General features: G+C 39.9%; 1 protein-coding gene across 6 annotated transcripts in view; it reads left to right on the top strand.

The window, feature by feature from the left end:
• Window positions 1-21,423, top strand: part of Cpr (Cytochrome P450 reductase) — a 178,316-nt gene extending 156,893 nt beyond the window's left edge. For 4 of the 6 annotated variants that reach the window (XM_067783009.1, XM_067783008.1, XM_067783010.1 and 1 more), the window contains 7 exons: window positions 1,482-1,674; window positions 1,850-1,999; window positions 16,235-16,359; window positions 19,043-19,799; window positions 19,869-20,201; window positions 20,262-20,419; window positions 20,487-21,420. In XM_067783009.1, coding sequence (XP_067639110.1) covers window positions 1,482-1,674; window positions 1,850-1,999; window positions 16,235-16,359; window positions 19,043-19,799; window positions 19,869-20,201; window positions 20,262-20,419; window positions 20,487-20,631 — 1,861 coding nt within the window. In that variant the 3' untranslated portion in view covers window positions 20,632-21,420. Of the gene's footprint in view, window positions 1-1,481; window positions 1,675-1,849; window positions 2,000-15,495; window positions 15,625-16,234; window positions 16,360-19,042; window positions 19,800-19,868; window positions 20,202-20,261; window positions 20,420-20,486 lie in introns of those variants that run through there. The other 2 variants (XM_067783007.1, XM_067783012.1) reach the window with 2 other exon arrangements.
• The last annotated feature ends 4,206 nt before the right edge of the window (window positions 21,424-25,629 follow it).

Genomic DNA, 25,629 nt, shown 5'->3' with positions numbered 1-25,629 from the left:
GAATCAACAAAAACCGATAAAGGTTCTAGCAAGCCTGGAATTTAAGTATACTCTGCCCAATTCTTAACGCAGGCTTTTCCGCAAACAGGCCAATTACCGAAGAGCTTCATAGCTCCCGCAACCCAATTGTCAACCTCACCTACCCTAGGGGAATCCTGTTACAAATATGAATGTATCATACACATATTTAACAGGTGAGGCTCTGCCCAAGCTTCTCATGGAACTGAAGGGTGGGGCAGGATGACGAAGTTTCAATGTAGTCATATTAAATCGTACCCGAGATAGTCGAGTTAGTACCTTAAATGTGCTTGTACGTCCCGGTACTACATCTATATTATGCAAATGACCTTCAACATTGATAGCACTCCCCAAAACCTTCGGGGAGTGTCTTCAGCGCAACAGCAATAACAACCAAAAAATCAATCTCCCTTAAATTGCATACACGATTTTCTATCTGCCCTATTGTGTGAAGGTTTAAAGCTTCGAGGATTAAATAATCGGGATAGCCTGAGCGCAGGCCGTACAGCATACTATAGTGTCATCTAATACAGACAGATAAACAGACTCTCGTACCTGTGTTTCGATGGGTATCATAAAAACGGAAGCCTTTTAACGTTGACCTTATTCAGACGATAATCTGGCGTAAAACAGCTTTTAAAAGTGTTTTATTGTACACAGATGCACTAGAGAGAACTAGAACCGAACTTCGGATCATATGCACATAGACGCAAAAGCGGTTAAACTGGCAAAGGAAGGCTTCCCTATAAATGTAACACGGCAGAAGTGAATAGCTTGGCGCGATATACACCTATGAGGAGAACGTGCCATACATATATTTAGTAGGGGAGTGTTCTTTTCGCAACTAGATGAAGAAGAAGAAGAGATTAAGGCCAATCTTCTCTTTCAATTTGCCGTGAACTTTTTGTTTTCATTTCGTTGCTGACTTCGAATAACATCTGCTAAGGCCATTGATGTTGATTGTACCGTCACTTGAGCGGGGCACCCTTGGCTAGATAGCGGGTTGTTTAACTAAGGCCAATGTCAGTGGCAAGTCGTATAGCATTAGATTAACAAAATTAGTCGTATCACTACATAGCGAGGATCGTATGCCCAAGGTAGACATACTTACAGGCACTGCGATTGATCAGTTACGGTAGATGTAGGAAGTGTGGTCTGCAGGATGAAACTCTTGAGCAAACATTGTGTTCCTGCCCATGTTAGCCATGTCAAGACTCCAGCTATTAGAATTGGCATAATCTTTCGGTCTAGAACAGCAGGACGAATGTATCCTAGACAATTTCGACTATCTGCGAAGAAGACAGAGTTGTCTTATCTTATAAAAGCGACGGTTAATTGCGCAATTATATAAAGGCGGAAGAGGTTGTACGGGGTATCCGGTAACATTTTTGTTTTTGATACGGTCTAGTGCATATTTCATATTTAAAATTTTTCTACAATTTTTAATATGTACATTTTTTTAGGCCAACAACAGTAAGCACCGCCACTGCTTCTGAAAATTCGTTTATCAAGAAATTGAAAACATCAGGCCGCAGTTTGGTTGTCTTTTATGGTTCTCAAACTGGTACTGGTGAAGAGTTTGCCGGTCGTCTAGCAAAAGAGGGTATACGTTATCGTATGAAGGGTATGGTCGCTGATCCCGAAGAATGTGATATGGTAATTTGATGCAATTAAATACCGTTTACTATATCCACAATTCAACCTAACCTTACTTTCAACTTAAAACTTTGCCGCCTTGTATTTTATACGATTGTATTTAAGTGCCAACCAAAGCTAGTACAAATTTACATAATCGTAGTATCTAGTAATTATTCACTTTCTTAAATTGTAGGAAGAACTTTTGCAATTGAAAGACATTCCTAACTCGTTGGCTGTTTTCTGTTTGGCAACATATGGCGAAGGTGATCCCACAGATAATGCAATGGAATTCTTTGAATGGCTGTCAAATGGTGATGCGGATTTGAATGGCTTAAATTATTCGGTAAGTCAGAGCTTAAGGGCTAATTAATGGTGACTTATAACCATAAAACCATAACCAGATAAAACAGCTGATCGAACCTACCTTATGGAAATCAATGTAATCGATTAATGGTGCCATACCATAACGCTAGCGCCATAAGCATACCATAACCAACCAATTGGTTTTTGTTTCTCGCCATATCCATAACCTAAAAGTATTTGAGTTGATGAATTTAATAACTTTTTGTAGATTTTAATCATTGTTATGGATACGTTATGACTAAGAGACTTATTTTTTGTGGAATATGTTAATTTTTGCGTTTTCATGAAATTTTCTTTTTTTTTTATGAAATTTTCACGATTTTTAGGTTAAGGCACCATTAATCGATCACATTGGAGATGGTTATGGATATGGCGTTAGGGTTAAGGAAGTTTAATTTGCACTTTAAGTTTTATTATTAAGAAGTAAATAAATAGTATTAGAACAGATCGAAAAAAGCAAAGTTCATCCTACACAAAATTATCTGTACTATGCTAACTTTATCATGATATATGTATGTGCATATAAAGTCCAACATGGATTAAAAACTGTTCTCTCAAAAACACAACATGCGTACACCAAAGCCAAGTCAGACACGATGCTGCATAGGGTGGTTATAAACATAGAGAGACCTTTTCAATATAAGGAGTACTCTTTAGAAGTCGGGACTTTCAACAATGTCTCTAAACAGGCGATCATGGAGGGTCTTAGGTACATTGAAGTACATCCAACAATCAGTTGTTATAAGTGGAAAGTGCCTTACACCAGTTAGCTCATTGACGGATCGGACGATTCGGGATATACATACTTGTGCATCTAATGTCTGGTTGAGCACCACCGCGGGGAAGACGTATGTTATTGATTACTAGGAGGTATCAGGCCGGTCCCGAACTGGTCTAGGCTCAAGCTAGGAGGTGAGGTACAGGAGAAACATTGTACCAAATATCTAGGAATCAGTCTTGACAGTAAGTTGTAGTGGGAGCTCAACGTGGAGGAGAGTTAACACACCGACGACACTTTATGCATGTAAAAGGATGTACACTCCAGTACGTGGGGCTAATCGCCGTCTCTCTCGCATTGGATATTTACAGGAGTTCTTGTTTGGTTGTTGGCCACTCAAAATAGAACGTACCTTAAAAAAATTGGATGGGGTATGTAGGCTTTCAATGTTAAGCATAACGGAAGCCCTGAAAACAACCACGAAGGCTGCACTGTATGCCATTCTGCACATTTTACCTATAGACCTGGTGGCGAAGAACATAGCGTTAAGAGCTGCAATTAGACTCAACGCCTGTGGGCAGCTTGAGCGCAGACCATACGGTCGGAGTAGTGTGGCGTCATCAAACGTACAGACTAGAGTTGTAAGGTTGGCACAAGGGCGCTCAAATGTCAGAGATAGACATGTAAACTGATGGTTCCAAATTAATGGAAGGAGTAGAGTCTGCGGTGTACTGCGCAGATTCGGAAATAAACAAATCCTACAAGCTGGCAGATCACTGTAATGTTTTCAGGCGAAAGTAGTGGCCGTGACTCAAGAAAACACTGGACGAAGAAGCAATTAAGGCTATAACCTCTCCTAGCAAAACATCTAAAAGTGTGTTAGAGTGAAATAAATCCCAGGAAAGAATCGGAGTAGGGAGATATATACGGGATTCAACACCACCATGTTTAGCTCTTCCAGCTTTTGAGGTTTCGGTCCTAAATTCAACCGACGTTTGCCTATCATTCAGATAATTTGTGGTCCATCTTTTCAGACAAGGGGTTGGTTGAATCTTCTTCGCTTCGAGTAGCGTGCCGTGGTTGACTGTGTCAAAAGCTTTTCACAGGTCGAGTGCCACGAGCACCGTCATACGGTGGGGGTTTTCCTGATTTAGTCCGTAATTTATCTCAGTGTTAATGACGTTTAGCGCGGTGGTAGTGCTATGCATTTTGCGGAAGCCATGGTGATGATTGGCTAGGCAAAGATTGGAAGTGAAATAAGGAAGCATGACGGTTTCCAATGTATTCGCTACTGGCTGTGTTGTTGTAGCGATAAGGTTGCTGCCCGAAGGCTTTAGGGAGTGTTATCGATGTGATGGTCCTTTGCCGGATACAGATCCGGTACGCTCCGGTAACACAACACCATTCAGCCCGACGATCTCGGGAACGATTTATATAGCCACATTAAACCTTAAGGCCATCCCTCCCTCCCCACTCCCAAGTTCCATGAGGAGCTTGGGATTGCCAGAGCCTCGTCTGTTAGTGAAACAGGATTCGCCGCGGATAGGTGAGGTTGACAATTGGGTTTGGAGAAGCTATGTATTGCGCTGGCAACCTGAAGGGTTGTGCTACACAACCCCTTGAATCTGGTATTTTAGTCGAATCTTACGCCAGGCATACCTACCGCGGGTATATTCTGACCTCCTAACCCGCTGGCTATGATATCGGTCGATGTGACTCGCCTTCGTTTGCTGGTTTCCCAGTCTTAAGTAGTAAATTATCCTTGCCTTTTTCCATTTTTTGGGGATGACAACGGATATGCTTGTTTTCTTCAAACGGATGACTTTTTGAGTGCTAAATTTTTTCATAGGCCTTACAGAGATGACTCCATATGTTCCTGGAAGGAGGCTCCTCTTCAATCAGATGCCAGTTGGGGCGCGGAGTTTTGACAGGCCTGCCAGGTTTTCCTCCAGTGTTTTTCTTTGAGGCTCGGCCACCATATCGAGGACGCGATGCATACAAGAGGCCGCCAAATAAATTTCGTGAAAAAAGATTGGAATTTGTAGAGATTTTTCCATAGACCGTCGCTAAAGGTAACATTTATGACTTCATCCAATGTGGGTGCGTATTTCGTCAAGTTTTACAGGAATAAAAAAATATTAGCGAAACCTTTATAATTAATTCCCGAGAAAAGCAACATCGAAATTACGAAACAAGTTTTTTTAATTAGAAACAAATTTTTCTTAGCGGAGTCGCCCTCTGAGTGTATTTCTGCTATTAAAGCTACTCAGTGAAAACTCATCTGCCGTTCGGAGTTGGAGTAAAAAATGTAGGCATATAAGTTTTCGTTACGAAGTCCTTCAAGAAATACACTTTTTACCAAAGCTGTGCTCAGAAGAAACCTGAATGGTTTGAAGACAAAGCCTTAGGCGAGTGCGCTACTTTTACACCACAACAATTTTTTTTAGGAATGAAACATCCTTATATAGGGCATAATAAATGTAAGGCGCGATAACTTCCGAAGAGATCTAAGGCAGAGCTTCTCTTCCAATTTGCGTCGTGCTCCTCTTGATTTTCCCTACAAATTGGGCGGATGGGACCTACATGTTTTATACCGACTCTGAACGGCATCTGCAAGGCAGATGAGTTTTCACTGAGAGCTTTTCATGGCAGAAATACACCCGGAGCGCTTGCCCAACACTACCGAGGGCGTCCGCGCTTAGAAAAATTGTCTTCTAATTGAAAAACCTTATTTCTAAAATATTTATGTTGCTTTGCCTGGGGTTTGAACCCAGGGCATACGGTGTGGTAGGCGGAGCACGCTACCATCACACCACGGTGTACATAATCGCAATATATAATTTAATTTTAGCTTCAAAGCACATGCAACCGAAGTTGCTTCTTAAGAACAGAGAGAAACAGATAAGGAAACGTTGATAACAACTTACAAACCAGTTGGTGTGCCGCCATATTTATAAAACAAATACCGTAAAAGTTGCAGGCTTCAACTCAGAACTGCGACGAGATGTCGCTTTATGACTCCAAAGCATCTTTTACATAGTAAAGCAAAAGGGCTGAACGTAAAGCAGCATAATAAAATACTGAACATGCAGTTTCTGTGAAATTACCACAAACTGGAATAACCGGAGATGGCTTCTTAAGTCCCTGGGATGCGGCACTTCTTCAGTCACATACCTGTTGGTACGCCCAGGTCTCTTGGTATTCAACATTTCATTGCTCTCCCTTGCGGGAGTACTCTTCCCTGTGTGATATTCTGGGGACATAAGAAGACAACCCGTAGCAGTTCTAAGAACCGTGTTTTGACAGGCTTCTTGTTTCCTCCAAAGATCAAGTTGGAAAAGTAATGAGCGTCTCCTTATCTTTGCCTCAAATGCTGCCGGTAATAGGTTGGAGGATTTTACGGCTCTCGATTTTATGTACAATTGCGGCTGCATGCTTGCCAAAATGTAGATCCTGATCGAAAAAAAATCTAAAAAAGACCTTCGGACTGCGGAGGTCACTCTTGTTGTTGTTGTTGTAGCGATTAGGTTACTCCCCGAAGGATTTGGGGAGTGTTATCGATGTGATGGTCCTTTGCCGGATACAGATCCGGCACGCTCCGGTAACACAACACCATTAAGGTGCTGGCCCGACCATCTCGGGAACGATTTATATGGCCACATTGAACCTTCAGGCCATCCCTCCCTCCCCACCACCAAGTTCCATGAGGAGCTTGGGGTCGCCAGAGCCTCGTCTGTTAGTGAAACGGGATTCGCCGCTCGAAGGTGAGGTTGACAATTGGGTTGGAGAAGCTATATATTGCGCTACACAACCCCTTGAATCCACACAAGTCACTCTTGTCTTTCTCGTTAATTGCGAAATGTTTGTGCATGGACAAGAAAAACTTGTTTTTATTTAATAAATAAAGTCTGTAAAGAAATTGTTCGTCTGTTCCTGGTTCCTTGGTTTATTTTCTTGCAAATGTCTGGTGTTTCGCTGCGTATTGCCAACTCGTTTAAACGCTGCTATTCGAAAATTTGCATAAGAAAGTTTTCCGAAATAAAACAAGTAAAGGTGTCTAAGTTCGGGTGTAACCGAACATTATATACTCAGCGTGCGCTTCAATTTTACATTTCATTTCAGATAAATTACTTTTCTACATAACACGTGGCACCGCCCGTTTAAAAAATGTCTTTTTTGCTAAGTTATAGCTTATTATTCTAGTCTACGACCTTTTTAAACTTGTTTTATATCTAATTTGCCGTGGTCTTTAACCGATCCCGTCCATTTTTACTAGAAAAATTGTCTGCTATAAGGAAAATGTGGGTACACAATTTCATTACGATATGTTAATTTTTCGTCGAGTTATGGCTCCCGAAACATAGAAAATTGCTTAGTCATAAAAGGGGCGGTGCCACGCCCATTTTTAAAAATTTGAAGTTTTTCCTATTTATTGTTATAAATCCACTTGGGAAATGAAATACCATTGATATAAAGCTCTTTTTTGCAAAGCTATCGCTTATTTTATTCGTCCACGACCCTTTTAAAAATATATATAAAAATATATATAAAAGTGGTCCTTAACCGATTTCGTTAATTTTTCTTCAAAGCATTCTTTTTGGTAAAGGTAACCTCTCTGCCGAATTTTGTTACCATAGGTTTAACGATTTTTGGTTTATGATTAATAATATTTGTAAAATTGAATTTATCACAAGTGGGCGGTGCCACGCCCATTTCAAAATTTTTTTAAATTTTTTATCAAAAGTCTCAATGTCAGTCCACACGTCAAATTTCAACATTCTAGGTGTATTATTTACTAAATAATCAGGTTTTCTGTGTTTTCCAAAATGTTATTATTGTGGTTATCATCCGATTTCGCTCATTTTCAATACCAATCTATTATGGGTCCAGATAAGCTCGTGTACCAAATTTGGTGAATCAAATTTTTTTCGATACTGATGATTTTGATATATGGAAGTCTATATCTATCTCGATTCATTTATACCTGTACAACCAAACGTTACCCAATCAAAGTTAATATACTCTGTGTGCAAAGCACTCTGAGTACAAAAAAAGTCAGTTGATGCATTGGCTACGTACACTCGCAGGGAAAAAGTAGTGAGTACGTAATAGGACGAGCGTGAAAGTGAATGCGCAGTGTCATACATAATATAGGCCTAAGTATATGTCTTTCTGACTCACGTGCCACCTACCCTGCAGTGCTTTCAATAGAGGTGGAAAACTATCGATAGTATGGACAATCGATATACGCCGATAGTATCGAAGGGCACTATCGATATATTTATACTATCGAGAAATTTTCGTAGCGGCAGAGAATCTATGGAGCACACCTGAGTGTCTTCCCAAGGCCGTCGCTTTCCAAGGCCGTCGGTTCTATGTACCGGCGCGACTCGGGATTTTTCCAGACCAAGGACTGCCATTTCAGTGTAACCCCATTTAATTTGTTGCGTTCCTCCCACAAATTGTCATCCTCCCAGCAGCTCCTTGCAGCGGGACTGCTCCATATTCTCCTGCTCCGGGAAGGTATCGAACCCAATCCGGGTCGGTCTCCTGACCCCGGTCCTGAGAAATGGTTTTGCTGCATCTGCCGGAAAAGAATCTTTTTAGGACGGTCATACTCTTGTCAGTGTGTCTCGTGTAAGGGATGGTTGTATCGGACAGGTTGTTCTGGGCTAGACCCCAAAACCAGACGTCCACGTAACTTCTATAAATCTTTTGTGGCTCCTTGCTGTTCACGTCCTAGGACGTCCCGTAGTCTGCGCCTTAGCGCCCCCCCCCCCCCCCCCCGCTACCTTCCAGCAGCCCCGCTGCTCAGCAAGCCACAACAAGTACCCGCCGTTGCTAGCACCCCACGGCTGCTCCCACTCATACCTACAATCTCCGTAGTAGAGTCGGGAGCAATGCCGAGCATCAGCCCCTGCCCCCGTCTTCTTCCCCCTCTTTTCCGGCAGCAATTGTGTAGGTCAGGGAAACATACTCTTAGTCCCTACCTCCCTTTGCACCGTTTGCCAGCACAGAATATATATATTTGCGACATCCGCCCAATGCAGCTCCTGCCATGAACGGTGCCACTTTCCTAGATGTTCTGGTCTCTGCGACGGCAACCCAGGCCGCATACCCAAATACACCGGGTACCCCAATGCCTACCCAAGGACGTCTAGTCCCAGAGCCTCAACAGCAATCGGCCTTCCACAACCCAGGCGTATTCACCCGTCATTTACTCCCACAGTGACGACGTCTCCCCCTATGCACTTCAGAATTCTGCAGTTCAACTATAATGGATTAACTGGGAAGATCACGGAGATAGTCGACTTCATGAAGCGGCACAACATCCGCATTGCTGCGATTCAAGAGACTAAACTCACAGCAAGATCTGCATTGCAGACCTGTTCTGGGTATAATGTCCACAGAAAAGATCGCGAGAGCGGAAATGGAGGCGGCCTCGCGTTTATCATACACCACACTGTGCAATATCATATATTTGATCTCCACATCGACCGCAGGGACAGTGTCTTAGAACGTCAAGGATTATCTGTCCGGTCGGGCGATGCAAATCTAGAAATCATTAACATCTACATCCCTCCTCTCACCTGTTACCCCAGTGGATACCGCCCTGATATCAGCGGCGTACTCAATGGAAACAATCGCATTATCTTAGGCGATTTCAATGCTCATCACGATCTATGACATTCAAACTTTCGGGTGGACAGTAGGGGTGAGATGTTAGCGGATCAAATAGAAGAAACGACGTTCTGCACTATAAACGGAGACGCCCGCACACGTATGGTAGGAAGCTGTCACAGTTCGCCGGATATTTCAATAGTGAGCGCAGAACTCGTAAACTGCGTCAACTGGCAGCCGATGGTAACATTGGTATCCGACCATCTGCCTATACTTATTTTGCTCGAGCATCCCGCCGACTTCATCGTCGCAGAAAAACGCACTTTCATTAACTTTAAAAAATGAAAATGGGACGAATACAAATCCTGCCCTCCCTATCCAAACTGATGCCCGCCAAGGGGAGCGTTCTTTTCGCAAGGTCATTGAATCCGCCTCGGCTCGTTTCATTCCCGCCGGTAGAATTCCCGAAATTCGGCCCCACTTCCCGGCAGAGGCCGCAAGTTTAGCGAGAGAACGTGACCTTATAAGACAGCTCGATCCCGGCGACCCCCAAATAAGGGATATAAACCAACGCATCAGATTGCTTGTGGATGAACACAAGCGGGCGAAATGGGAGGAGCACCTAAGCGGTTGTAACCTCTCTGCCGGTGTAGGTAAACTTTGGTCCACTGTAAAGTTCCTATCGAATCCGTCTAGGCACAATGACAAAGTTTCCATCGCCTTTGGCGACAAAGTGCTGTCGGATGCGAAAAAATGCGCGAGCGCTTTCTGCCGACAATACATAATGCATTCTATGGTCGAAAAAAATAGACGGAGGGCCAAGAGACACGCACGTAAACATAAGTTGAGCGCGTCACCAATTACCATCACCGCCAAAGAGGTTGAGGATGCGATCGGTCATGCTAAACCATCCAAAGCAGTGGGCCCAGACGGCATAGCCTTGCCGATGCTTAAAAGCCTAGAGAGAGAGGGTTTCAAATATTTAGCACATGTCTTCAACCTGTCTCTTTCCACCTTTGTCATACCCGAAAAATGGAAAATGGCCAAGGTGATCCCGCTACTAAAGCCTGGGAAACCAGCTAACATAGGAGAGTCATATCGCCCGATATCTCTCCAATCGCCAGTAGCAAAGACGCTTGAAGCCATTTTGCTCCCCTACTTCAAAGCAAATTTGCAGCTAGCCTATCATCAGCATGGCTTTAGAAAACTCCATAGCACCACCACCGCGCTAAATGCCATTAACACCCAGATAAATTGTGGTTTAAATCAGAAGCCCCACCATAGAACAGTACTCGTAGTGCTAGACCTATCAAAAGCTTTAAAAGCTTTTGATACGGTCAACCATGGCAAGACTTGGAAGGGTCTACCCTTCTCCCATGTCTTAAAAGGTGGACCGCAAATTATCTGTGTGGTCGGCAGGCATCGGTGCAATTCAGAAACGAAATATCAAAGCCAAGAAGAATTAAACAAGGGGTGCCACAGGGTGGTGTCCTATCCCCACTTTTGTTCAATTTTTACATATCAAAACTACCTTCGCCACCGGAAGGAGTTACTATCGTTTCTTACGCCGATGACTGCAAAATAATGGCCACAGGTCCGGGCCCACAGATCGATGAGCTTTGCAACAGAATAAACGGCTACCTCCCTGATCTCTCCAGTTTTTTTCGCCTCGCGAAACCTGGCATTATCACCGACTAAATCATCCGCGACCTTATTTAAACTTGGACGTCCCAAATGTCGACCATTTTGAACATCCACGTCGATGGCACTACGCTACCGACTGTCCTACACCCCAAAATCTTGGGTGTGACGTTTGATTAGGATCTACATTTTGATGAGCACGCAGCCGCTATTGTTTCGAAAATCCAGAGCCGTAATAAAATCCTCAAATCCCTTGCTGGCAGTACTTGGGGAAAAGACAAAGAAACGCTCATTACCACATACAAAGCAATTGACCAGCCGTTTGCGTGCTACGCGTCCCCTATATGGTCGCCAAGCCTAAAAACTATCCACTGGAAGAAGCTACAGGCCTGCCAAAATACTCGTTCAGAACCGCCACGGGCTGTCTTCTTATGTCCCCAGAACACCAACTACATAAAGAGGCGAGAATACTCCCCATCAGGGAGAGAAATGAGATGCTAACCAAACAGTTCCTGTTGAATACCCAGAAACCTGGGCATCCCAACAGACATCTGATTGAGGAGCTATCACCGTCTAGGGACTTAAGGAGTCATCTCCGTAAGCATTTTGAGGAAATACGGCACCTGAGAACTCAGCCGTATGAAGCAAAAAAACACAAGCAGGTCCTCGGTGAACTCCACAAACAGGCGTCGGACCTTTATGCCGGGAATTGCCCGGTGAATCCAGTACTCAGGGAACAGTACCCAAAACTTGCGGAAGAGTAACACATACTCCCCAGGGAAATGCGAGTCACTCTGGCTCAACTTCGTTCTGGATACTGTAACAGGTTAAACTCTTACATATCCAGAATCAACCCCGACATACAAAATGTATGCCCCCCTTGCAATGTGTCCCCATATGACACCAACCATCTCTTTAATTGTATGTGGAACCAACGCCTCTAACACCCCTTTCATTATGGTTCACCCCAGTCGAAACAGCAAGTTTCCTTGGACTCCCGTTAGAGGATATTGATGACAATTTGTGATCGGTCGCAGCTATTAGGTGGGGCGAAACATTGCTACAACAACAACAACAACAGCACACCTGAGTATTACAAAAAGACAAAAGTGCAGATATTTGGGAATTGATGCTGTTATTTTTGTAGTTATCGTCGACTAAAACAAGAATTCTAATTTTCAAAACAAGTCTAAAGTTTCGAGTTACCTGTAAAAATAGGTTTTTATATTCAAAAAGATGACGCAAAGCAATGCGGCGGTTGCAAAAAAACTTGAAAAAATGGCGTATAGTTGTGTGAACACAAATGTACATACGTATTAATTCTTTTAAATATGAAATTCAAGCCATTGCAGGTGTGTAAAGATTTTGGAGGAGTTTAGAAAATTAAGGTTCCTGTTCTAGTCGACGATACCTTCAGAGAAAGCAGTATCATCTTTCCAAAACCTATTAATAACCATGCACCCCTCCGAAACCAGCGGTGGGATCCAGATCACTTTCTGCATTAGCGGTTTCTGTCCGAGCTTATAAAAATTACATCGGGTTGGACAAACAAATCAAAGATCAAATTGAATCTGAGCAAAATACCTCAGTATCAATAACCCGAAATCGGAAAAAATTGTATGTCTATCAAAAAACATTCACGAAAAACCAGAAAATGACCCCGGACCACTCCGAAACCGGGAGAAAGGATCCATAGTATTTTTGTGCATTGGAGGCCATCGTCCGCTATTATAAAAAATTACACTTGTACCAACACCTTTTTGGGATTTAAATTAAATACGTGTTAAACCTTTTTCTACATCAATTTTCTTCCTATGTACAACAACCACATGAAAACTGTTAAATTCAACTATAAAATAATCTGCACACAGAGCTTACATCTTGGCGTCAAGACGCGTCGTTTTATACCCATCCCGATATTTTCAGACGCGTATTAGCTGTCGACCGCTGTTCTAAATTTTTACTACATTTTTTTGGGCGTGTATTAGCACACTTGCCAACGAAGCCAGTCCAGCTTTTGAGGCAGAAGCTTTTTCGCCATCATATTCTCTTTTGAAATTGGAGATGATCCCACAAATTGCTTGTGTGCCGGTTGATTTGAACTCCTTTTTTCAATAGGAACAAATCGCCTGGGTTTATTTTTATTCGATCTGGAAAAATTACTCCAAATAGCAGACATCTTTACTTTCTTTTTGTGGGACACGCTATCCATTTTGTTCAGAATGTGCGAAAGTTGACGATTTATATAAAGAATCGTGAACTTCTATATAACATTAAATTTATAAGAGTATAACAATACGAAAACTCGTTTTTTTTTTTTTTTTTTTGTTTTGAGAATTGAATCTTTCAATTCCAAAGATGGCAAGAGGACCCTTAAATTACCTCTTAAATCGCCAGGTTAACAAGGGTAATATACTAGCAACATTTAGACGTGCCTAAGCAGCTAACACATGTCGCAAAGTAAAAACCCGTAGCGCAAAAGTTTTCCTTGTAATTTAAAATATATGGCTTGTTGCCATGTGCTTTTTCAAGATTTGTAATTCTTCGTGAATTATATTTTTGTGTCAGTATTATAATTTCTCTCCGATCCAGCAAGTGTTACCCCCATCATGCCCAAGCCAGTGACCTCAGACATCCTCCAATTGTCACAGAAATATTAATTTAGTCACTTTATGTTGAATGAATTAAAATATTTAATGTCACTTTAAGTTTGACCATGTGAATAATGCATGTGTATGTATCCATTTATATAGCAGCTCAAATTTGTGGTTATTCATGTGTCGTGTTGATTTGTTAAATAATCCAGCTGGACCATATGTGATAATTTGTTTTATTCACAATGTGATAATTTGTTTTATATACAATGTTTCATGTATTTGTATTACATGTTGATTAAATTATGTTGAAACCAGGTTTGACAAGGTACTGCAATGCCCTTGCCATAATTGTTATGTTATGCTTTTTTGCCAATATTTACATAATCTTCTTATTTTTGTCAATGTATTTTCGTCATATCAGATGTCATATTTTAATAAATTTATATTCATTCTGGTTATGTGTACATGACTGTACATTAATATATAAAAAGGGTATTTTCAATCCCGTTACTTGTACTTTTTGTCCTTTGTGGAGTTATATGTATACTATCACAATTTATAAATAAGGTAATCTCTACCCCGTTATATGTTCCGTTAATCATATATGTATGAATTTATGTAAAACAAAATTTTTACTTATATTTTTACATTTCACATAATTTTTAAATTAAAGTTGACAATATTTTTTAACTTATTTGATTTTAATTGTTCATTTGTGGCTACTCATGTGTCAAGTTAATTTGTTAAAAAATCCTGAGTTTTGTAGCTCCATTATGCCATGTACACATAAATACAGTTTTAATAAACGAAAATTTATAAAATTAGATAATATTAATTTTAAATTACACACTGAACATTTCTATTAAACGATCATGTAATATGTATAACGCGAAAATTTTAACAATTACGATGTTGCTCCTTCGGCGATGTTTTTGCGATTCGAAAACTCGTTCCAATTTAAGCTGCAGACATTGGTGCTTTATCGGTAACCGTATCGGTAACCTTATAACAGCTGATTCGACCAACCTTATGGGAATCAATGAAATCGATTATTGGTGCCGATAAGGTCGTAACCGTATCGTAGCCAAGCAATTGGTTTTTGGTGTACCGTCGTAACGATAAACAGCTGATTACGTTAGGGATACGACTACAGCGATACGATATACGGCACCAATGACTCCCGCTTTATACGTGTGTTTTACACACTTCTATCGCTTCTGAAATTTTCGCTCATTTGAAAAAGTCAAAATAAGTGCTACGAACAAACCAGCATAACATGAGTTACCCATGCATTTTTATATTATATATAAACTTACAATTCCTCCACTACAGTACTTTAGACAATAGTATCGATAGTCATAAAACATCGATAGTACCGTCAATTGGTAAAAAATATCGATACTATCGTCGATAGTTTTCCACCTCTATTTTCCAATGCATTGTAGTTGCATAATTTGACAATTCAAACAGCTGACTGTGTACGGTCATGCTTTTTTTTGCCAGCTATGCAAAGATTACAAGTAGATGAAATAAGTGTAGTTGCGTAAATATTTTATGAATAAAGCCGAAGTCATTGGTGCCGTATGTCGTATTGCTGTATCCGTATCGCTAACGTAATCAGCTGTTTATCGTTACGACGGTAAACCAAAACCCAATTAGTTGGCTACGATACGGTTACGACCTTAGCTGCACCAATAATCGATTGCATTGATTCTCATAAGGTTGGTCGAATCAGCTGTTATAAGGTTACTGATACGGTTACCGATAAAGCACCAATGTCTCCAGCTTAAAATGTCTTGAGAACAATTAGGCAGTAGTTTTTCAAAATGTAGTGTCCTTACCCTTAGTTAATTAAAGCAAAGTTAAAAGTGATTAAAAATGTTAATGCGACGGACTATTTACCGGTGCGGAAGAATGCTACATTTGAAGTCTACGTTGGAGCGATTGCTGCATGGTTATTCCGGGATTATATTAGACAATTTATGTAATGATAAAAATGATCTAATGTTAAACATTTTGCAATTGAGGGTAATTTATTACCTTTAGATAGAAATATGCATAGCTATAGCATTCGGTAATAGTCTAGTTGAGGGGTCGACTGCTAATACGCTACCAAAATTATCGAGAGAGGTGTCAAACGACGCGTCTTGACCAGTATTAATAATCCGATGGCGGAAAATAAAAATTTTAACGCGTTCGGGTACCTCCGAAAACGGGGGGTCGGATCCATAGTATTTTTGCGCAGAACACCGTTCTGCGTTGGCGGCCTTCGGCCGCGCTTATAAAAAATAACCCTGGGCTACGCCATGCCAAGTCCGGTTGTGTGGTATAACCGTGGCTACCGCCACGGTGATGCACAATTTTTTTTGTGGGTATAAACACAACAACAACCACATGGAAATCGCCAACTTCAACTGCAAATATCTCCGGACAGGGATACAATTTTTCTTTTCCGCCTTCGGATTATTGTTCTCGAGATTAATACGCGTCTTTTGACACCACACTCGATATTTTTGATAGCGTATTAGCAGTCGACCCCTCAACTAGACTATTACCTAGCATTCTAACCTTTGTCTGTAGCCATGAGCTTTTGTTTGATGTTTGCCAACATTAAATGCACTTTTTACTTGTATTCTAGGTATTCGGTTTAGGTAACAAAACCTATGAACATTACAATAAAATGGCCATATATGTAGATCAGCGAATGGAGGAGCTGGGAGCCACAAGAGTTTTCGAACTTGGCCTTGGTGATGACGATGCCAAGTAAGTACAACTGAATAGCAATATAGTTTACACGGTAGGCATAAACACTACCGAAACTGGTAGGAAGTCTGATAATACCAAATCATCGAAAGCGCGTCTTTTGACACATCTCCCAATATTTTTGGACGAGTTTTAGCAGTTGTGAGCTAAAGTAAAGAATTACCAACAGAAATAGTATATGGTTAATTTTGGAGGGAATATAACACGTGGAAGAGATAATTCGAAAGGATAACCCAAGCGGAGATTATTCTATACGAAAGCTTAACACTCTTAATACATGTTCAAATATATCGAGAGGGATATCAAAAGACGCGTTTTGTAGCTTGGATCGAATGCGAAAACGGAAGACAATCTTTTTGCGTCTATCAAAAGATATTAACGAAAATCCGAAAAATTACCCCAGATTGCTCCGGAACCGGGGGTGGAATACAAAAAAACTACCCTGGGTTGGTCCAACACCGTTTTGAAGACCAAAACTATATCCGCGCAAAACACTTCTGTACACAATTTTTTTGTGGATACGACAAAATCATCAAAATTACAATAACCACATGCAAATTTTTAATTTATTTTGCAAATATCTTTCGGCAGACCCAAAACCTTTGACCTCCGTTTTCGAATTCGCGATCCTGGATCCAAAACCCTTCTTTTGATTCCCTCTGATATTTTTGGACGTGTATTACGACAGTCATGTTGTTGTTGTTGTTGTAAGGACACCTCCCGAAGGCCTGATGGTCCTTTATCGGATGCGGATCACGTTCGTTCCGGTAACAAGCACCTTTAAGGTACAAGCCGGACCATCTAGGGACCGTTTTGGTATGACCACAGGAAACCTTCTAGACCATCCCGCCCCCCCGGAACTAGGGGTCACCATATCCTCGGCTGTTAAAGAAACTGGAATCGCCACGGGTAGGTGAGGTTGACATTTGGGTTGGAGAAGACCCAGACAAAACTCCTTGGTTTTAGTTGCCTCGACAGGAATTCCTGCCGCGGATGTATTCTAAGCCTCCTAACCCAGCGGGTTAAAAGTATTACCATCACAATTCATGAGTCTTCAACCCTTTTGTCAACCTCACCTCCACATAGCGAATCCTGTTTCTGTGGCAACTCCAAGTTCGTCATCGAACTAGGGGGTGGTGCCGGGATGGCCTAGAAGGTTCAGTGTGGTCAAATTAAATCATTCCCGAAATGGTCGTGATTGCACCTTAATGTTTTTCACTTCGCGCGACCTGGTACTATCACCGACCAAATCCACGGCCACTCACTTTACTTCGTGGAATGTACAGATGACGCAAATATTAGACGTTCATGGTTCGATGGTGTTACCCTACCAACTGCCAGACAGTCAAGTATCTTAGGGGTAACGTTGGGTAATTAATACTTTTGCCTTCAAGGGGAAGGTCACCGAAATTGTATTCGAAGTACAAAACCGCACCAAAATCCTCAAATCGTGTACCGCCAGCATTTGGGGAAAAGATAAAGAAACGCTGCTAACCACGTACAAAGCAATTGGCCGGCTCATGTGCTTCGCGTCACCAGTTTGGTCGCCTGGTCATAAAAGCACAAAGTGGAAAAGGTTGCAGACCTGCAAAATGTTGCACTCAGATCTGCCACGGGAAGTCTTCCCATGACCGCTGAAAAAAAAGGCTCAGCATAACGAAATGCTGAACAGACAGTGTTTGCTTAATTTTCACAAACCTGGAAAATCTAGCAAATAACTGCTTGATCCCGCCCCGCATCCAAGAGGGATAAGTAAACATCTTCGTAAGCTCTATAATGAGACCGTTACCTGCCTACACAGCCATTTAATCTAGTTAACCATAAGGAGGAGCTCATCCTAATCAACACAGAATCGGCAAACGCCTTTGCTAGGACGCGCCCGGTGATTTGTTGTTGTTGTAGAGATAAGGTTACTCCCCGAAAGCTTTGGGGAGTGTTATCGATGTGATGGTCCCTTGCTGGATACAGATCCGGTACGCTCCGGTAACACAGCACCATTAAGGTGCTAGCCCGACCATCTCGGGAACGATTTATATGGCCACATTAAACCTTCAGGCCATCCCTCCCTCCCCACCTCCAAGTTCCATGAGGAGCTTGGGGTCGCCAGAGCCTCGTCTGTTAGTGAAACAGGATTCGCCGCGGATAGGTGAGGCTGACAATTGGGTTTGGAGAAGCTATATATTGCGCTGGCAACCTGAAGGGTTGCGCTACACAGCCCCTTGAATCTGGTATTTTAGTCGCCTCTTACGACAGGCATACCTACCGCGGGTATATTCTGACCCCCTAACCCGCTGGGGAACGCGCCCGGTGATCCCCGTTAACAATGTACACTATCCTACCCTTACAGAAAAAGAAAGCACACTAGCAAGGGAAACACGAGTCACACTGGCTGAATGTTTGCCAAGCGCTCCGAGTGTATTTCTGCCATAAAAGGTTCTCAGTGAAAACTCATGTGCCTTACAGATGCCGTTCGGAGTCGGCATAAAACAAGTAGGTCCAGTGCCGCCAATTATTAGGAAAAATTAAAAGGAACACGACGCAAAATTGGAAGAGAAGCTCGGCCTAAAATCTCTTCGGAGGATATCGCGCCTTACAGTTATTTATTTTTTATATTCTACTTATGCCTAAATAGTAATTTAAATAAAATTTGCAACACGATATAAAATAATATTTTGACTTTCAGTATTGAAGATGATTTTATCACATGGAAGGATCGCTTTTGGCCTGCCGTCTGCGACTTCTTCGGTATCGAAGGTAGTGGTGAAGAAGTGCTTATTCGCCAATATCGTTTGCTGGAACAACCAAATGTTCAACCTGATCGTATTTACACTGGTGAAATCGCACGTTTACATTCGTTGGAGAATCAACGTCCGCCATTCGATGCCAAAAATCCATTTCTTGCGCCCATCATTGTTAATCGAGAGTTGCATAAGGGTGGTGACCGTTCATGTATGCATATCGAATTAGATATAAGTGGTTCAAAAATGCGCTACGATGCCGGCGATCATGTGGCTATGTATCCCATTAATGACACTGAATTGGTGGAAAAATTGGGCAAACTTTGCAATGCTGATCTTGATACCGTATTCTCGTTGATTAATACCGATACTGATAGTAGTAAGAAACATCCATTCCCTTGTCCCACAACGTATCGTACAGCTTTGAAGCACTACCTGGAAATTACTGCCATACCACGTACGCATATCCTCAAGGAATTGGCAGAATATTGTACAGATGAGGCCGATAAGGAATTTTTACGTAGTATGTCTTCCATCACACCTGAAGGCAAAGAAAAATATCAAAGCTGGATTCAGGATGCTTGCAGAAATATTGTTCATATTTTGGAGGATATTAAATCATGTAGGCCACCAATTGATCATTTGTGTGAATTATTGCCTCGTCTACAGCCACGCTATTACTCGATATCTTCTTCCTCAAAGGTAATTAATATAAATTTTTTTTTTAAATATCTATTGGTTGTTAAAATACATCATTACTTTTCGTTTCAGTTGTATCCGAATCACGTACATGTAACTGCTGTTTTAGTGCAATACAAAACTCCAACTGGACGCATGAATAAGGGTGTAGCCACAACATATCTGAAAAGCAAGAAACCGGGTGAAGCAGATGTGCGCGTACCAGTATTTATACGCAAGTCACAATTCCGACTGCCAACAAAGTCAGAGTTACCTGTTATTATGGTTGGCCCAGGTACTGGATTGGCTCCATTCCGTGGATTCATACAAGAGCGCCAGCATTTGCATGATGAAGGCAAAACGGTTGGTGAATCGATCTTATATTTTGGTTGTAGAAAGAAGTCCGAAGATTACATTTATGAAGAGGTAAGAAGCAACATATCTTCACTTATTTCTGGTTTAACTGTTTTCTTGATGTATTTATAGGAGCTTGAAGAATTTATCAAGAAGGGTACATTAACTCTAAAAATCGCCTTCTCACGTGATCAAAAGGAGAAAATCTATGTTACTCATTTAATTGAAAAAGATGCCGATTTAATTTGGAATGTGTTAGGAGAAAAGAATGGCCACTTTTATATATGCGGGTATGTTAAGTGAACTTTAGCACACTAAATTGTGTAATATATAATCTTATGCTTTTTAATTTCATAGTGATGCAAAAAATATGGCTGTCGATGTTAGAAATATTTTAGTCAAAATACTAATGACCAAGGGTGGCATGAGTGAAGCTGATGCGGTGCAATATATCAAGAAAATGGAAGCGCAGAAACGTTATTCGGCTGATGTATGGAGCTAAAAATGTCAAGCTTTTGATTAACTCAAATATAAAGAACTAAACAGGTCTTTTATAATTCCTTGTTAAGTAGAAATATTAATGTTAAAAGAACGAAATGTTGTGAGAATGCATGTTGATACATGTATGTCAGTCTGTGTTGATAAGAAGTAGATATATTTACTAAATTCAATGATAAATTTGTCGTAAGGCATCACATTACTCCATCTACAAATACCATTGCCTGTATATGCCTTATTTATGCGCACGCAACATTTTTTCTTGGCTACTTTTGTAATTATGAATGTTATGTATGTACAATAAATACATATATGGGCCGAACAATATATATATTTTTTAATAATAATAATTTGCTGACCACTTTGGAGCTCTTCATATTTTAAATATTTACAAGCTCGTAATAGCTTGCACTTAAATATTTGAAATATTAGTAAAATTAATTTAAACTTAAGTTTATTGGAATTACTTTATTAACTTTTTGTTAGTTAAGAAACTGTTATCAAAAAATGTATGGTTTTGGTTAAGAGTATTTTGCATATGTGAATATTGCATATAAATTGGACTTTTTTTTGTTAAACTGTATTGTTTTTCTTTATAGAAACAAGTTGCTTTTAAGCATTATAAATAAGTAGGTATCTTGATAAATATTTGAAAATTAGTATAATTTTTTATTGTGCACTGGTGCATAAATTTATATAAACCATTGTACAAATAAAGAACAACAAGAAAGTCAATATACTATAACAATTGTATTTTTACATTAATTATAAATGATTTTATATTTCGTAAATAAAACCCTAAAAAAAAAATCATGTGTTCAATTATTCTCTCTTAAGCATTGCGAAACCTGTACTGGAATTCACTAACTTTAAGCGATGCGATTTGTCGAAGTTTCGTCCAACGATTTTTGTTTATTTTGTATTGACAGTGCTCATCCAAAAGTCGAGGTCACTCACTAATTGATAGATGGTTTTTGTTAGAGGCGTTGGTTTCACATTATATCTGAAAAGGTAATTGGTGTCGAGCTTTCCACGGCAGCCAGATATTTCTATTGCTATTGAATCCCGTTTAGTTTGTCCCGTGTTGCTCAACCTCGAAACAGCTCTTTGCATAAGGATTATTCGTCATTATCTTATTTCGAGACGGCTTTGAACCTAACCTCGGACCAACAGATTGGTTCTGCTGCAGCTGCCGTGAGCTCATAGATTTAAAGCGATGAGTCGATCACACTCTCGTAGCGATAAGGACACTCCGGCGGCTTTGGGATTAAGGTACTAGCCCTACCATCTCGGGAACGATATAGTATGGCCACATGAAACCTTCTAGGCTATTCCGCCCTCCCACCCCCTAGACCCATGAGGAGCTTGGGATCGCCAGAGCCTCTGTTAAAAAAAGGATTCGCCACGGGTAGGTTAGATTGACAATTAGGTTGAGAAGCTATAAATTTCGCTGGCAGTTACTTGAAAGGGTTGCATTGCACAACCCTTCACACTCTTGTCAGTGTGTCCAATACAAAATCTGATTGCATCGAAGGAATTGTTCTGTGTTGATTCGGAATGTTTGTTTTGTTAAAACTTTGGGTGTTTCGCAAGCTATAAAGCTTTGTATTTCGCTTCTCAACCATTTGTGTCCCGTGTTATGCTCTTAGTATAACCAATTAATATAAATTTATTCCAGTAATAATAATATTATTTATTGAAAATAAATTAGAGGAAATTGATGTTTTAAAATTGATAGAAAATTGATATATGAAAATTTTTAACATTCATTGAAATCAAAAGAAAATATAACTAATAAATTTAATTTTTCGTATAACATATCTAAGTGGTACAATAAACAAGTACCACTACATTTACTCCCCCTCCAGTGAAACATATAAATAAGTATTAATTATATTCTTTAAACAAAAGCAACAAAACTAATTAATATTAAAAGTAACCTTTTTTATTGTTTGTGCAGGTTCAGTTGAAAAATTAGATGATATATGAGCAGGTTTTAAATGATTTATTGACACAACTTTAATAACAATAGCTTTCTGAATTCTAAAGTTGTGTTTCGGTACGACTTTATAAGGTCCTTCATAAGGCGGATTAAGTCCTGAAGTCTGATTAACTTTTACAAAAACATATTCATATTGCTCAAGAGATTTTGGAACATAACTCACATCTTTATTATAATGTAAAATTTTTGTTCTAACTCTTGAAAAATCTTAATTTTTTAATAGTATTATGTACGGAATTTTCATCATTTCTAGAAACGACTAATTCTCCAGGAACTCGAATAGTTTGTCCATAAACTAACTCAGCAGGGGACGATTTTAAATCCTCTTTCACTGCAGTACGTAACCTTAATAAAATAATAGGTAATATTTCTGTCCAATGAATTGAATCTCCTGAAGCTATAATTGAAGTTTTGAGTTGACGATGGAATCGTTCTATCATGCCATTAGCTTGTGGATGATAAGCAGACGTTTGAATTTTATGTGAGCCAAGAATTTGAGTGAGTTCATTGAATTATTCAGATGAAAATTGTGCACCTTGATCAACAGTAATTTTAAGAGGAACACCAAATCTAGAAATATAATTTTGCACGAATGCTTTTACCACCGTATGTGCAGTTATATTTCTAAGAGGATAAGCCTCTGGCCATCTTGAATGTCTATCAATAAGACATCATCAATATCAGAATATATCTATAACCATCAGATGGTGGAAGTGGTCCAACCAAATCTAAATGGATATGTCCAAATCGGTTATTGGGTATATCAATTTTCTGTATAGGAGGCTTAGTATATCTTGAAATTTTCTATTGTTGACAAGAAATACAATTTGAGACCCATTCATTTATATCCTTCCGCATATTAGGCCAAAAATATTTTGATTGAATTAAACGCCTGGTCGCACGAACCACTGGATGTGACAAAGTGTAATTTTGAAAAAATTATTTCTCTCATGGAATTCGGAACATAAGAACGTGGTATTGAAAATGGTAAAACTCCTTTGGTTTCGATTCTATGAACAGTATTATGTTTAACTAGTATAGTATAATTTGGTTCCGTTGTAATTTCAGGAAATTGTTTGAGAAATTCAGAAAATTTGTTAATTTTCAATGGTAATATAAGCTCGAAAATTTCGCAGAATCCAAAAGACCCTACTACTTTTAATTTTGTTTCTGAATCTATAACCAATTTATTTTTAATGTCCACTAAAAGTCGAAATCTTTCTAAAAAAATGAAATTCACCCCTTAGTCCTATATCTATTTTGAGTAATTTTGAACCAAAAGTGTGGATAATTGCTCCGTTTGCTGCTGATAAACTTAAATCGGACTTTCTCTTAAATTGTTTAAATTTTGAAAGAGGAATGACTGAAACAACAGCTCCTGTATCTATTAAAAAATTAAGTTTGTTTTGCTTATCAAAAATTAAAAGGCGGCTAGATGGTTTGACATTTCTTCTATCATCAGCCACCGGCATGATAGAACGATTCAATTTAAATGATTTGGTTTTATATCAAAAAATTTACATGGTTTAATACACTTAACTGCATTATTCCCAAATTTCAAGTGGTACCAGCAAATATTGTTTGGAGAATTTGATCGTTTCCTTAAAATTCTTTTATTTAATTTGTTAAAATTATTTCGTTCATTAGATCTCGATCTTGTTTGTAATTCACTTACATCAAGAGTTAATTTATTTAAATTTTCACAAAGTACAGAAGTTAAATGAGTTAAATTTTGAATAGTTTGTTCCAAAGAAGAGTTTTGAGAAATTGAGGAAACCTGAGGTTTAATATAAAGAGTATAAATTTTGTCAGCAATAATAATTTTATTGTCTATGGTTTCTTTTTCACAAGACATTAAATGTGCTTGAACTTGTTGTGGTAATTTACGTAACCAAAGTTTAAAAAGTAGTTTTTGTCCAACAATGGAGCTAGAACCGACTAAACATTTCATCTCACGATATAATTCAGAGGGTTTTCGATCTCCAAGCTGAGTATCAGAGAATAGTCGTTCTAGTCGACTATCTTCAGATTTAGTTAATCTCTCACACAATATCCTTTTAATTGTTTTATATTTGTTTGTCATTGGTGGAGGATTAATGACATCTAGTATTTTAGAAACAATTTCTTGAGGAAGAGAGATTAAAACATTATGAAATTTTAATGAATCTTCAAGTACATTATAACATATCTAAGTGGTACAATAAACAAGTACCACTACATCCCGCTCCTTGCTGTTCCCGTCATAGGGTGTGTTTCCCTCCATGCCTTAGCTGATTCTCCAAGACTGGGATTCAAGGGATTTTGCAGCGCAACCCTTTTAATGGGGCTACGAGCGGAGTTTATAGCTTTTATATCGATTATCAATCTCACCTACTCGTGACTAATACTGTTCCTTTAGCAGGCGAGCTCTGGCGACCCCAAGCTCCTCTAAAAAAATCAGGGAGTGGGAGGTTGGGGTCGGCTTGTGCCTCAATGGTACTTGTTACCGGAAAGTTCTGGATATATCTCCCGAATAGAACCATCAACATGGATAACACTCCCCAAAACCCTAGGGGTGTATCATTATCGCTACAACAACAACAACGTATTCTCAACGAATAGCATCCCCTCACCTCGTTTTACTGCTGCCTTTTCCGGCATAACTTTTCCGACTACAACACCGAGTATACCGGCACCAGGACGGTGGAAGCGCACACGGCTAAGCCTCACACTATCTAGGCGGTCTCATCCGTCCTTCTCCTTTCCGGCGCAATTGTGCAATTGAACAGCGATGGTTTAATTGGGAAGATAGAAATTAAAGGGGCTGCGAACGTATCATTCACGTTCTTAGCTGGCGAGTCTCTGGTGACCCTTAGTTCTTCATGGAAGAAGGGTTGGGTGAGGAATTACTTAGAGCAGCTATAATACGGTCAAAGAACTCAATATCAATAATCCGAAAGCGGAGGAAAATGTTGAGTCTATCAAAAGATATACACAAAAAACTTCAAATTAACTCGGATT

Source organism: Eurosta solidaginis, chromosome 4 (genome assembly GCF_040869045.1).
Source record: "Eurosta solidaginis isolate ZX-2024a chromosome 4, ASM4086904v1, whole genome shotgun sequence".
Taxonomy (NCBI): domain Eukaryota; kingdom Metazoa; phylum Arthropoda; class Insecta; order Diptera; family Tephritidae; genus Eurosta; species Eurosta solidaginis.
This window is presented reverse-complemented; position numbering and strand designations above follow the sequence as displayed.